At 41.9% G+C, this 13,374-nt stretch overlaps 1 protein-coding gene across 1 annotated transcript; it reads right to left on the reverse strand.

Moving 5' to 3' along the window:
* Nucleotides 1-2,983: 2,983 nt before the first annotated feature.
* On the reverse strand, nt 2,984-13,033 carry LOC135490743 (importin-9-like). The gene is made up of 23 exons (XM_064776175.1): nt 12,895-13,033; nt 11,883-12,031; nt 11,409-11,610; nt 11,143-11,231; nt 10,815-10,901; nt 10,345-10,565; nt 10,102-10,160; nt 9,670-9,821; nt 9,330-9,428; nt 9,132-9,238; nt 8,766-8,905; nt 8,362-8,440; nt 7,928-8,156; nt 7,389-7,625; nt 7,045-7,173; nt 6,764-6,836; nt 6,438-6,640; nt 6,074-6,240; nt 5,565-5,698; nt 5,197-5,324; nt 4,883-4,991; nt 4,517-4,599; nt 2,984-4,221 (listed from the first exon to the last, which is right to left on the reverse strand). The coding sequence occupies exons 1-23, from the start codon at nt 13,031-13,033 to the stop codon at nt 4,105-4,107; spliced, it is 3,132 nt and encodes a 1,043-aa protein (XP_064632245.1). The 3' UTR covers nt 2,984-4,104.
* Between the last annotated feature and the right edge of the window lie 341 nt (nt 13,034-13,374).

The following is a 13,374-nucleotide window of genomic DNA, read 5'->3' on the forward strand; positions in this document are numbered from 1 at the left end:
ACTGAGGACACTGGCTGAATCCCAAAGCCTGAAAACACATTGAACTGACCAGGCTTGACTTGACTTCAAGAGAACAGTGAGGTAATTGCTCAACCAGAGCCGGAAGGGGTCTGATGTTGTCCCAGGTACATGACAGGCAGGTTGTACCTTGCGTGGTCTCTGTGGTCAGGTTGGGCCTGTCTTCAAGAGCATATTGAGATCATGGCTCACTCATAGCCAAAAGTTTCTGATGCTGTCCCAGGTACATGACAAGCCTCTACAACGAGGAACAAGACCAATACAAGTAGGCTACTAAAGTTGCCAACTAGGATACATGGGCCTGTCTTCAAGAGCACAGTGACATAGAGGCAGTCACAGCCTCACTGACACCCACATAAAACTGGGCCTTAGACCTCTACCGTATTGTCAACATGGACTTTCTTGGATGTAGGAATATCTTGGTTTCTTTCTCTCAAAAACGAGCCTCTCACCGTCTGTGACACGCCGCATCAATCCCTACCCTTACTTGAGCGTCTATAACATGTCTTGTCCAAAATGAAAGTGACTTGGCTGTCCTTCATAGCTACCCTTACTTGGGTAGAGACGGGATACAACCCAAATGTTCGAATGTCAACATGCCAACATGGAGAAAGAGACAAAACAGTCACAACGAGACTGAGATTGAGCCTTTCAACTAGACCAACATGCCTAATCGTAGAGAGAGATCAGGCGGTCTCAACCTGATCAAAATCGGACCATATTAGGCATGAGCATCCATGGGGAAGCCAGCATTGTGAGAGAGATGAAATAGTTAAAACCAGGCTGAATCGAGCCAAGTCCCTCCAACGTTTTGTCACAATGGTTTTGAGAGAGAAGACAGTCACAATCAGACAGACTCCAACCTGGCAACTCCTCTTCTGTCTAGCCAAAACGGTCAGAGACACAATCAGAACGAATTAGTCCGAACAGGTCCACTGTCATGCCAACATGTTAAGAGACAGTCACAATCAAACTGAATCTGGCCTGGTAGCAAGCAGTCCACCGTCTTCCAAGCACTGTGCGATCACGTGACGGTCACAATTGGATCAAAATTGGCCTTGTACCTCAACCATCTTGCCAATACTACGAGAGCGATTAGGCAGTTACAACCAGATCAAAATCAGACCATATTGGGCATCAGCATCCATGGCTAGCCACCATGGTGAGAGAGATGAAATAGTTAAAACCAGGTTGAATTGAGCCAAGTCCCTCCAATGTTTTGCCACAATGGTTTGAGAGAGAAGACAGTCACAATCAGACAGACTCCAACCTGGCCACTCCTCTTCTGTCTAGCCAAAACGGTCAGAGACACAATCAGAATGAATTAGTCCGAACAGGTCCACTGTCATGCCAACATGTTAAGAGACAGTCACAATCAAACTGAATTTGGCCATATCAGTGCTTGGGTCAAGATGATGCAAATAGGCTCCGATTCGCTTATGAAGCGCTCGCCGAAAAAAGGAACATTTCGAGAGGGTATAATGACTGAAAAAACCATGTTGGCTGTGGACGTCCTGGTAACAGACATAGCACGCACTGACTTAGTTGTTGGCCGCAGTCCTACCTCATCATCTCAGTCCACAAAAAAAACAAGAATAGTGTGGTTTCAGTCTTGCTTGTGACCTGGTGTCAGCCAACTCATTAACCGCTTGCTGTTTTGACCATAGCTTATGGCCTTGGTGAGTTAACGTTCTTCCCCACCTTCTTATACGATATGTAAATACTCTGTATGTGAGGACACATTGTGCGACGCTGGATGTCTGGAAGCTGAGCAGGGTCAATCAGTGAGGGTCAAGATGATTCAAATAGGCTCCAACTCGCAACTATGCTGTACTCTTGTAGTGGGACGGTCTTAACACTCCCCAAGCACTGATATGACCAGATTCAGTTTGATTGTGACTGTCTCTTAACATGTTGGCATGACAGTGGACCTGTTCGGACTGATTCATTCTGATTGTGTCTCTGACCGTTTTGGCTAGACAGAAGAGGAGTTGCCAGGTTGGAGTCTGTCTGATTGTGACTGTCTTCTCTCTCAAACCATTGTGGCAAAACGTTGGAGGGACTTGGCTCAATTCAGCCTGGTTTTAACTATTTCATCTCTCTCACCATGCTGGCTAGCCCATGGATGCTCATGCCCAATATGGTCTGATTTTGATCTGGTTGTGACTGCCTAATCACTCTCGTAGTATTGGCAAGATGGTTGAGGTACAAGGCCAATTTTGATCCAATTGTGACCGTCTCGTGATCGCACAGTGCTTGGAAGACGGTGGACTGCTTGCTACCAGGCCAGATTCAGTTTGATTGTGACTGTCTCTTAACATGTTGGCATGACAGTGGACCTGTTCGGACTAATTCATTCTGATTGTGTCTCTGACCGTTTTGGCTAGACAGAAGAGGAGTTGCCAGGTTGGAGTCTGTCTGATTGCGACTGTCTTCTCTCTCAAACAATTGTGGCAAAACGTTGGAGGGACTTGGCTCAATTCAGCCTGGTTTTAACTATTTCATCTCTCTCACCATGGCTGTTGATATACAGGCAAGGATAGCATGGTTTCAGTCTTGCTTGTGACCTGGTGTCAGCCAACTCATTAACCGATTGCTGGTTTGACCATAGCTTATGGCCTTGGTGAGGTCACATTAACGTTGTTCGCCACCTTCTTATACAATATGTAAATACTCTGCATGTGAGGACACATTGTGCGACGCTGGATGTCTGGAAGCTGTGCAGGGTCAATCAGTGAGGGTCAAGATGATTCAAATAGGCTCCAACTCGCTACTATGCTGTACTCTTGTAGTGGGACGGTCTTAACACTCCCCAAGCACTGATATGAAGGGCGGCGCTGGCTCTTCTCCATGACTATTTGCTGCCTCAGAGTCTGAATCTGTAGACGACACAGATGCCTTTGAAGGTAACAGGTGGGAAAATGATGAATTTAAAGAATTCATTTATTGATCAATGCATCATTTGTTTTATATAAATAAAAGAAGCAGCATCAGGCAAATAACAAACAACATATTCCAAGCGATATATATATTACAGCCAAGGCAATGGTTTAGAGAATGCCCTATTTCAGCTACCTTGATACATATACGAGTTGGAAATGAAGCATGGCAACTGAAAAAGCAGTACAATGAGCTGTAGAAACCCTACCAACCCCAGCTCTCGCCATGTTTTAACTGGTAAGGACAAATGGAAATTAAATGCTAGGAAACTCTTTCGATTTTCTTTGTGGCAAGAACTGAAAGCTGTTAGGTGGATCATACTGCAGACTTTTATTTCATCCAAAGCTTGTTTTGGTTCACGTTCACTAAAGTGGTTGACTAGTTTTGATTTCAACCCAAAACCCACCACAGCTTTCTTTGTATTCTTGACCACTGTGGTCTCAGAGGGATAAAATCTACGGCTAACAGACAAGGAGTCATCCCCCAGTGCATTCTGCATGCTGCATTCTAAGATAGACGACTGATAACAAAATAAAATATGGTGGATAAAATGTACATCACTAAACATTTTACTGGAATATCCCACATGCTTCGCTGGGTTTCAAGCACAATCTCAAGCATGATAGGACATCAGATTGTCATAGAGAACAATGGTGATATAACGTATGAAATGAATCACATTTTCTTTCCATGCCAATGACACTTCAGTCAGAACAAGATGAACCAACACTCTCTCCCAATAACAGCAAGCATAAAAATGTCCCATATAAGGCACATTCTAGTCCAATTAAAAGAGCTAAATGTTCAGTTGTGACAGTGTCTTTGCAGAAATGTTTCTATTTGGCAATGAACAACCAGGGTGACAGTGTTCAGATATCCACAGGGGAACATGGCTGCATGATGCCTGAAGGAAGTACAATGACGGAGCTCTGATTAGTCCTGTTCAAGGCAAAAGTTCACCTGTGACAAGAGTCTCGTTCTTGGAAGATTTTCTACAGTGTAATGAAGGACTAGGACCACTTGGTTCAGCTAGGACAAGATTTCGAATTCAAGTCATAAATTGATGCCATATCCTTAAATGCCAACTGATTGTAGCACTCCTTCTCCAAGAGTGAAATAAGATATCCGAGTGATGTGCAGTCACTGTTAACCTTGAATGCCGATTGATTGCAGCACCTTTTTCTCCAAGTCGTTATGATGCTGAGAGAATAATCCATAGAACTGCTGCTTTGAGAGATCGAGGAGGAAGTCGGTGAGATAAGCCTGGAAATAAAGATGGAAGGATAAGTTCCCTGGTAAAACATAGCTGCAGGAAGGTTTTTAGTTATAGAAAATCTGTGTGACTTCTTGAATCCACTGGTGTTCCTGTTGGTCCTACTTTTACAAGAATAGTTACTATCATAATGGGCAGCATTCCCCAGAGACCACCCACATAATTTACAAACTAGAATGCCAACAAAATGATCAGAGGGGGACGCATGACTTTCTCTACAAACTGCTACAAATATTTCATAGCCTCCCAGCTTACACCCTGAGTGCACATGTCCTCAGTTCTTACCTGCAAGTCAATCTGATTGATAGGATCATTCATGACATCTGGATCATCATCCTCATCCTCATCAGCACCATCTAGGTCAAAACCTGGAAAAGGAGAAGATGTCAGGTTGATGTTTTTGGCAACTGAGAGCACAGACAATACACCTCTTTACTTCTGCAGTAGAACTAAATATCTTCCTGAGATTTTAATATCAACTATGGATGGCTGGAAAAATGAAAGCATAAGAAATCACTTGAAACTGGCAGTCATCAGACCACAGGGCTCATGTTACAGAGTTCCAAGATCATTGCTCTTGTAGCTAAGAAACTTGCCACTGTTTTTTTATTAGCACAGATTAAACTATTCAGTGCAGTAATCTATTTTTACCTGCATAATCTGCTGCTGGTGCAAAATGTGACAACACGCTGGCTAACGTCTGCTCTGAGTCCTCGATATCGTTGCCATCCTCCTCATCATCATCCTCCCAAACATCATCCTGAAAGTTAGAGGATGATTAATTAATCAGTTAATTCGGATAAAAGGTACATGATTATCTGCACTGAACTACAGCTTGTTTACAGTAACAAAAGAAAGGCACAGTGCACAGCTTTCACTCTTCCAGTTGATGAAAGAAAGTCAAACCGAAAACTATTAAATTTATAGCAAAGTATTTGAAAGAAAAAATCCCCCATGGTACTGACCTCATCACACTCATCATCACCGGCTGACACCCTTGTTGACATGTTGGTCTCGAGTTGGTTTGATAATTCGTTGATAAGTAACTTGTAGATCTTCACCAACACTGGGATCTTCGTCCACTGTTCTGGAGCTGAAATTGACAACAAAAGAATCAGTGTCAATCGAGTGTCAGTTTCCAGCTGAACTGCAATACTCCCAAAACAGGGATGGGACCATGCCTGGAGCAAAAAGAAAAATACTATCAGGTGAAAATGTTGTCCTTTGAATTGCCTAACTGAATTCCTCCAAAAATCAGCAATATCTTATCCCTCCAAATGTAGATGAGTTTGAACAAGAAGGAAAAGCTCGAGCACCAGGAATAGTGACTCACCATTAGCAGCTTTCGATCTGGTCCTGATCACCTCTGATTGATCATGGATGGGATCACCATTCACCTCAATGTGGTGGAATCGTGTGTCATCTGTCTTGATTGCATGGGCCAGCAGCTTAGCAAGGGCAACAGTACTGAAATTAGAATATACACTTGAGCTTATTCCAATTAACATTGATAATATCTGCCAGAATCTGCTCAGCAAATTCTCGAGCATCATTGAAAACAAAAAATGGACAAGGGGCATCTCAGGCTGAGCTTAGAATCTCTCACAATGCCAAAGGAAAAGTATGGGCCAAAACCTTATTCTGTGATGTATTTTTGTACTGTACGGAATTTCAAGTTGGGCAAGTAGATGGACTGGGATATCTTGTATATCTCAGACAGCACGAACTGAATGATGCAAGGAGATATAGCTTTAAATTCCACTCCCATCATGACACTTAGCCTAGCTTCCATTAGTGGGATTCACTAATCTCCTCCCCTGTATTAACCAATATGACACTCACCTAACCTTTCCTTCATAAGACCCAAAGAACAGGTGCTGCTTAGCCAACCATTCATTGAGTACAAACTCCAGGGCTGGCTTGCCCGAGGGGTCAGGTACAGAACACAGGAAGTTGAGCAGACCTTCTAAGTGGTGGTGGACTAATTGGGCGAACACCATTACCAAACTCTGAAAAAGACATTTATTCTCTTAGCTTCAAAGAAAGTATGAATCCAATTTTCGGAAACAGTCAATGTCTAAAAGAGATTCTCAAAACCAATTCATTGGAAAGATCTCGAAGAGCACTTACTGATGGAACCGTTTTCATCATAAACTGCTTTTTTGGAATATAAAATTTTCAAGGAACATATCGAAGATCAGCTTACCTGTATCACACTAAGAGACTCCGCCTGCATCAATTTACTCAGCACCATCCGCAGCATAAGGTCAAGGTTATCTCCGAGGTTATTCCCGAGACGAACAATTAAAATAGACACCAAGCGACCGACAAATGTCGCCGTATTCTCATCCGTCTTTGGGTCCAGTATTTTTGAGACGGCCTGTATCACATAGTATAAACCATTATGCCCTGAAAGAAACAAAGTCCGATGATATTTGGGAACGGTGAAATGAGATTTAGTCGACTCCAAACCGAGAGGCAGTGGTTTGAATCCATACTAAGTAGGACTAGTAGTTGAAAAGTGGAGCTCACCTTGCTCGTCATGCCATCCTGTGATTTGATCCAAGGCTAATGAGACGTAGGCCCGCAAACATTCACCACCATACTGGAAAACAATTGCAAAATATTACATAAAGAAATGCCCTTTCTTTATTCTGCTAAACTACATATGCCCAATGCTTCAAAGAAAGCATTCACAGTAGACTAATGCTTCTGAACTGGAGACAAGTTGACTGCTTGCACATTAATGGTTCCCAACCAAATGAAATGAGCAGCGTGATATCAAAATGAACAGATGATAAGTCAGGCCTTACCTGTATAGTAGAATGATCATCAGTGGTGAGCACACACCGACACACAGCAGGGAATGCATGGACTACTAAAGGCTCTGGTAATGGCACCACACTATTCCTGACTAAGGTTTCTACTACTTCTAATGCAACCTGAAAAATATTTTAGGAAACATATTTCTAGAGAATGATATTTACAATGTAAGCTTTAAAGATGGAAAGATCAGAAACTGAGCCAAACCTTGATTCATCTGGAGTATTCTATGGAAATTCATTTTTTTTTCAAAATATATAAAGACAAATTTGATGACAGATACATATGAGATTAGTAGCAATGCAGTGAACAGATGTAAAATAAAGAAACTTACTGAAGTCGAAGGCATAACGTTCGGCCCTGTGGCTTTTCCATGTGCCTGTAATATACTAACTAAAGTCGGCACAATCCGCTGCTGTAGTGGGCCCTGACAAGCCTCATTCTGTGAAAGTTCTTTAAAGATATCTTGTGACAAACTGACAATCAGAGGGTCTGAGCTGTACTTTATAAACGTGGCAATGGCGAGAGGTCCAATGAGAGACTCATGGCTTGCAGTGAAAGACTTGTCAACCTGAAACAGTGAAATATCAATTAAGACTAAAGATAGTTTATCAGCAAAATGGAATTTATCGAAAGCCACAACAAAGAAAATGTAGTCGACAAATATAGAAGAAAATGTTGGAGAAAAACTCAAGGAGGGTGGCCTAGGAATAAAGATTCACATTTTCAAATCTACTTCAGTCAATCCATTATTCAGTTACCATTTCTGCTCATTCAGTTAAATGTTCTCAAATGACTAAGCTACCAAACCACCACCAACTCTGATTTTCAACCCCAATTGGTTTTTGAATCATAGCAACATCTGGAGCTTACCGTTATAACTACAGTCAACGTCTCTAGACACAACGCCAACACATCGGATGAATATCCTTTGCCGATGTCGACCAGGTTGACCATGATATGAGCAAGGCATGGCGATATTAAGTTTGTCTGGTTGGTCTGTTTCAAGTAATCACAGAAGTTGAAGACTGCGCGGACGGCAGAGATTCGTACGCTGGTAGGATGTTTAGGTAGAAGGCCATCGACCGTTACGTGAAGGAATCTGGAAGACAGGGTAAAGACATGCTGAGAAATTACCAGGATGGATATTCCATGATTTGGACTCAGTCTGCCATTTTGTGTAGTGTACACTCAAAAATGCATGTGGTAAATTTCTGATAACAAATTTGTAAGTTTTATGTGCATGTGACAAATAGTATTAAAGTTATAATCCAACAACAGAAAAAGGCTATAATCTGATGTTATACCTTTGTAGAAGTTGTGGAGACATCCCTCCAGCAAACCGACTTGACGTCCACATACAACGCCCCAATAAGAAAGGTAGATCTGCAAATTCAAAAGAAGATGATATATGTAAAGTAGGGAAAGGTGGGATGGATTTGAAATGACAAAAGAGAACAGGGTAGGTGCTGTACCTGGACAAGAAGCAGAGTGGAGAACCCCCTGGGCTAAGATGTTCTTGGATCTTACTCCAACACGTTTACTACTGTACCAATACAGAGCCCGGTCCAAATTCTGACCAATGAGTCACTCTTTCACTTAAGACTCATATCTGTCTAAATTTGAGTATAAATGCAGATGGAACTTTGATATAGCAAGGAAAGATATCAAGTAAAGATATGCAATGATACCCCAAAGAATGCAACTTTACCTGGAAGACTCATATCATTTAGCACCACAACTGTGAGAAACTTTGGCACATCAAACTGTAACTTTCCACTGGATATAGCATCTAGTAGTAAGGTCTTCACACTACCCATGGCTAGTAACACCGACTCATGGATCTTCCACCTAGAAATCAACAAATTTACCACATGTTAAGGTATTCTTGCCAAAATTTGAATGAAAGACTCAGAGGGCTTGTCATGGGTTTCCAGTTCCAGTCTGATCACCAACTCATGAGAGATAAAGCTAGCAAAGGTTTCTTAAGGCGGGCCAGGGCTTTGGTTTATCCTAATTGACCCTTAGGTCTCAACATATTACATAAATGAATTCAGCATGAATGGAAATGACGTACCAATTTTTGTTTCCAGAATTCTTTGCGACTTCTGCTTGTTCTATATGAGTGGAGATGGCATTACATAAGGCTTTCGCAGAGAGGGTGGGGAATTCATGAGCAAGAGACTGAAATGAATAAAGGGCATGAATAAGGAAACAGATGGAACTGGTAGAACTTCTTTGTTTTGCAATTTCAACTTCTCGAGGCTCAACTTACCAATAACAAATCTTGGGCAGAAATCCGTACAGAGTACGAAAATGTATCATCATCTTCGTCTTCTACAAACTGATCTGGATTCTGTGTCCACTTTTTCACCTACAAAGGGAATAATAATGACCTTTAGGCAAGTAATTGTGGCCTCCTCTGTAATGCAAGACATAAAAGTACAAGTGAAATCACCATTTGTGTGTTACACACTCATTCTTTTTTAGTTTTTGGCTTATACCAACGTTAAGTGAGAGTGCCCGTATTAGTGAAAACAAGAATCAAGCATCCGTCACCAAAGTGCTGCAACTGAAAGTCCTGAATAGAATCAACAAAATGGTTATGCACTAACCTGTTCTTCCGTAATCTGCATATACAATATCACAAAGTACACAAGCTGATCTAAGTATTTTTTGACAATGTTCCTAAATTTTGAAGTATCGATCAAGCCATGGATGAACTCAAACACGCTAAAGACGAGGCTCTCAAATCCTAAAATTTCCCCTGAAAAATATTACAATGTAACAATAGTAAATACTCGATATCTCAACAAAAGCTTTAAATGTTTTCATGGCTCCAAGCACACCGATAAAGGGGGGCGATTGATTTTTACGGATTTTGGCTTTGATGGATCATGGCAAATAACAGCTTAAAATCTTTTTTAGCAGGCTTAGAACACAATGATAATCTTCAATTAGCAATGAAGTCAGTACACCAAAAGATGTTCTAGGCAGATCTGCATCAAAGGTGGGAGATGGTTGGTTTGGAAACATATTCAACTTACCATCGGAGTCCACAACATCGTCATGATCTTCTGTGTCGTTCACCACAGTACCCACATATCTGGTCATGTGTAAAGGACTTGGAACAAAAACATCGAATGGGATTTGAGAGTGATCGCCCCTTGAAACTATTATATGATAAGAAGGAAACTTAGATTTAAGAGTAACCCACTTCAAATGCTTACCACCTCGTGATCAGCCCCAACCAACCAACAGCAGTGGAGAAAATAACTATAAAAGGATACATGTTGACACTTTCTTCCAAAGTCTTCCACACAGGAGCAAGCACCTGGCTCAGATACTGATTCATAAACTTGGGAAAGTTCTTCAGTAAAGTGGTGAGTGCCTTTAAAATTTCCATTTTTAAGCCACTGTCCGAGGTTGGTCCATCAGGAATTCGAAGAGCTTCAACTAGTGCCTCTGTGAACTGTGGAAGGACTGGGAACAGCAGCTGTTTGGCAGCATTCTGGAATGAAACAGAACTAAGTAAGACTCTTGCATCGATTTTACATCTTCTGTTTCTGTGTATAAGGTAGATTAAACCAAGAAGTACAAGACAGCTAAGAGTGCCTTGTTTACTTTTGAGTCAGCACCAATCACTGTCATCCGACTTACTTTAAGTCAACAAATTGGCCCATCTATTGGCTGCATGGCAGTTCCCCACTGGAATGAGGATCTGCTCAAACGGGAGAGACAGTCAGCGAATTAAACCTACCCGATGAAGCTCTGACATCGTCCCAATAAGATCTGCACACGTATTGACGATATCAACAGCCCGAGATCGAGTGCGGATACTGTAACGCTGCAATGAGTGAAAAGGTACGATTACATGAAGCTAATCCTCGACTCTCTGAATGTCATTCTTAGATTCCAGTACAAGGGGCTGAAGCTCGGGCAAATTTGTAGTCCTGAATTCATATGTGATTTAAGCCAGGTTACGTGCAGCTATCACTGGAAGCAAAGATGTCTTTTAGAAAACACAGCCGCTCAACAATTTTTGTTTCAGATTATCATCTGATTACCTTACGACTCTAGAAACTTACATCAGCGTGCATAAATATCTTGAACATTTCTGGCAGGATAACTGGAGCAACCTGAGGCATCTGTGTATCAGTTACTTCCCGGCAGAATTCTGAAAGAGAATGTTTGATATGGAGATGAAGCAGTTCAGTGAGGAACTAAGCTCAGATCAACAAGAAATTTGAAACAAACTGTAATCAACAAATGAAAGGCTGATCCAGTAGATTAGACCATCTGGAGAAAGAATAACAAGCTCCAAGCAAGACACGAACGGCAGCTCTACTCTTACCCGATAAAACTCTCATTGCTCCATGTACTGCATTGACGTCTCCATTGGTTAAAGATTCCATCAGGATCTTCAACAGATCAGGCCACTCCTCCGGCCAATCCCAGTGGGCGATAGCAGACACAGCATATGCCACACTCGAACGCACTTTGCTGATAGATTCTCCAAGCCCATGGGGAAGGATGCGGCGGATCTCCTTTTTGGCCTGGAAAAAACAAACAAATGTTTTATCAAAAACCAAGAACTGTTTGAATGGAAAAAAATGCAAGGGCTGGGTTCTTTTACTTGACCTTACTCAACCTAAGTAAATGCAAGACCTCACAGAAGATTATTCCTTGGCCTCTATATTCAGTAGGAAGTTTCTTCAAAAAATCAAGCAGATAAGGCAAGAGACCTAGTGACAATCCACAAAATGTCACTTCTAATCCAGATAGCAAGACTCTGTTTGCTCTACTCATCCTTTCATAGTTTACCTACAGCATCAGAAGTTTCTGGTGATCGGAATTTCTCCGAGTGCCTAGACCAGTGAGCCTCCACATACTGCTTCAGCAAGACTGAGGAGAGTTGTCGCACTGCAAGTGGTCCACTCCTATCAACTACAAACTCAGCAAGAAAGACACCAAATTCTGAAATATAAAGGAAGAAACCATAACAATGATATAGATTTATCGTGGATAAGGGACTGGTTCAGCGGTTGTGACATTGTCTCCACTACAAAACAACTAAATATGCATGATATAGATATCTTTTGGTTGAGAGACAGGTTGTGACTTTGTCTCCACTAAACAACAGCAGCATATGCATGCCTTGGATTTATCTTGGCTGAATGACTAGTTGTGATATTGTCTCCCCTACACAACAACTGCTTCAACATGACATGAAATTCTCTTAGCTGAAGGACTGGTTGTGAAACTGTCTTCAATGACAGCTACATCTGCACGGGAGGATTCTTTTGATTGAAGTGCTTCAAGGCAAAACAGGATGTTTACTGTCACTAGAGTCAGTGTCACGGTTATTGATGAAGTAATTGATGAAGGACTAGACTGATTGTGACATTGTCCTTATCAGAGACAGGGAGGTGTGCGAGACTGTACTTAAAGACACTACACAGTAATGAGCCTGGCCTCCACACGACTGGAAAGCTACGATTTAACTTTAAGTAGGCCTAATTGCACTTTGCTTTATTGTTGATGGAAAGATTTGTTGAAGGGTCAGCTGGACCGGTTGTGACATTGTCTCCAGCAGCCATGATCTCATGTCTAAACAACTCTGTCTGTCTTCATCTTCAACTTGTCTGATCTGGTACTGTAGAAACTTTATTCTTTACATCCTAAAGACATGTACGGTCAGCGCAGAGTACACATACATACCCCTCACCACTTCATATCACAGTACAGCGCGATGCACATGAAAATGTACAGAGCAAAAAAATGGTGTAAAACCGGTCAGAAAACGGGGGTACAAACACCGAGACGGAAGTGTCACAAACCTTCTGTGACTTCCAAAGCCTTTATCTGTTCTTCACCGGCCGTCCTGACCTCCTGCATGGGAGATAAGATGGCCGTAAGGCTCTCAAAAAGAGCTTCCTTCAACTGTTGCATCCGAGCTCGGTCTTCCAGCACAGCCATTTTGGATGAGGATGGCGGCGCGAAATCGAGGCTACGGGGTGTTCCATAAAAACTCTCTTGGTTTTTAGCTCACTTTTTCCATATATTTCAGGGGAAATTCTAAGTAAAAACTAATGTGGCAGAAAACGATCGCATTTCATATGCATGTATGTAACCGAAGATATGACATTTTGAGGCACGGTGAAATAAGGAGATAAGACCTACTCTGTAAATCTTGAAGTTTCCGCCCGACAGAGCATGGGCGGTTCCTTGCCGTTTTAACAGTATTCCTCAATTCATTGCGGTCGCGATTCGCAAAAATAGTCAATTTTCGACCACAATTCCAAGCAGTCAGAGAGACT

The sequence above is a fragment of the Lineus longissimus genome, chromosome 7 (genome assembly GCF_910592395.1).
Source record: "Lineus longissimus chromosome 7, tnLinLong1.2, whole genome shotgun sequence".
Taxonomy (NCBI): Eukaryota; Metazoa; Nemertea; class Pilidiophora; order Heteronemertea; family Lineidae; genus Lineus; species Lineus longissimus.

Coding starts and splice junctions, on each gene's coding strand:
- LOC135490743 (XM_064776175.1), bottom strand. CDS start 13,033: ATGGCTGTGCTGGAAGACCGAGCTCGGATGCAACAGTTGAAGGAAGCT. Junction 12,032..12,894: donor GGCTTTGGAAGTCACAGAAG/GTTTGTGACACT, acceptor TTTATATTTCAG/AATTTGGTGTCTTTCTTGCT. Junction 8,441..8,765: donor AAATGATATGAGTCTTCCAG/GTAAAGTTGCAT, acceptor TTGAATTTGCAG/ATCTACCTTTCTTATTGGGG.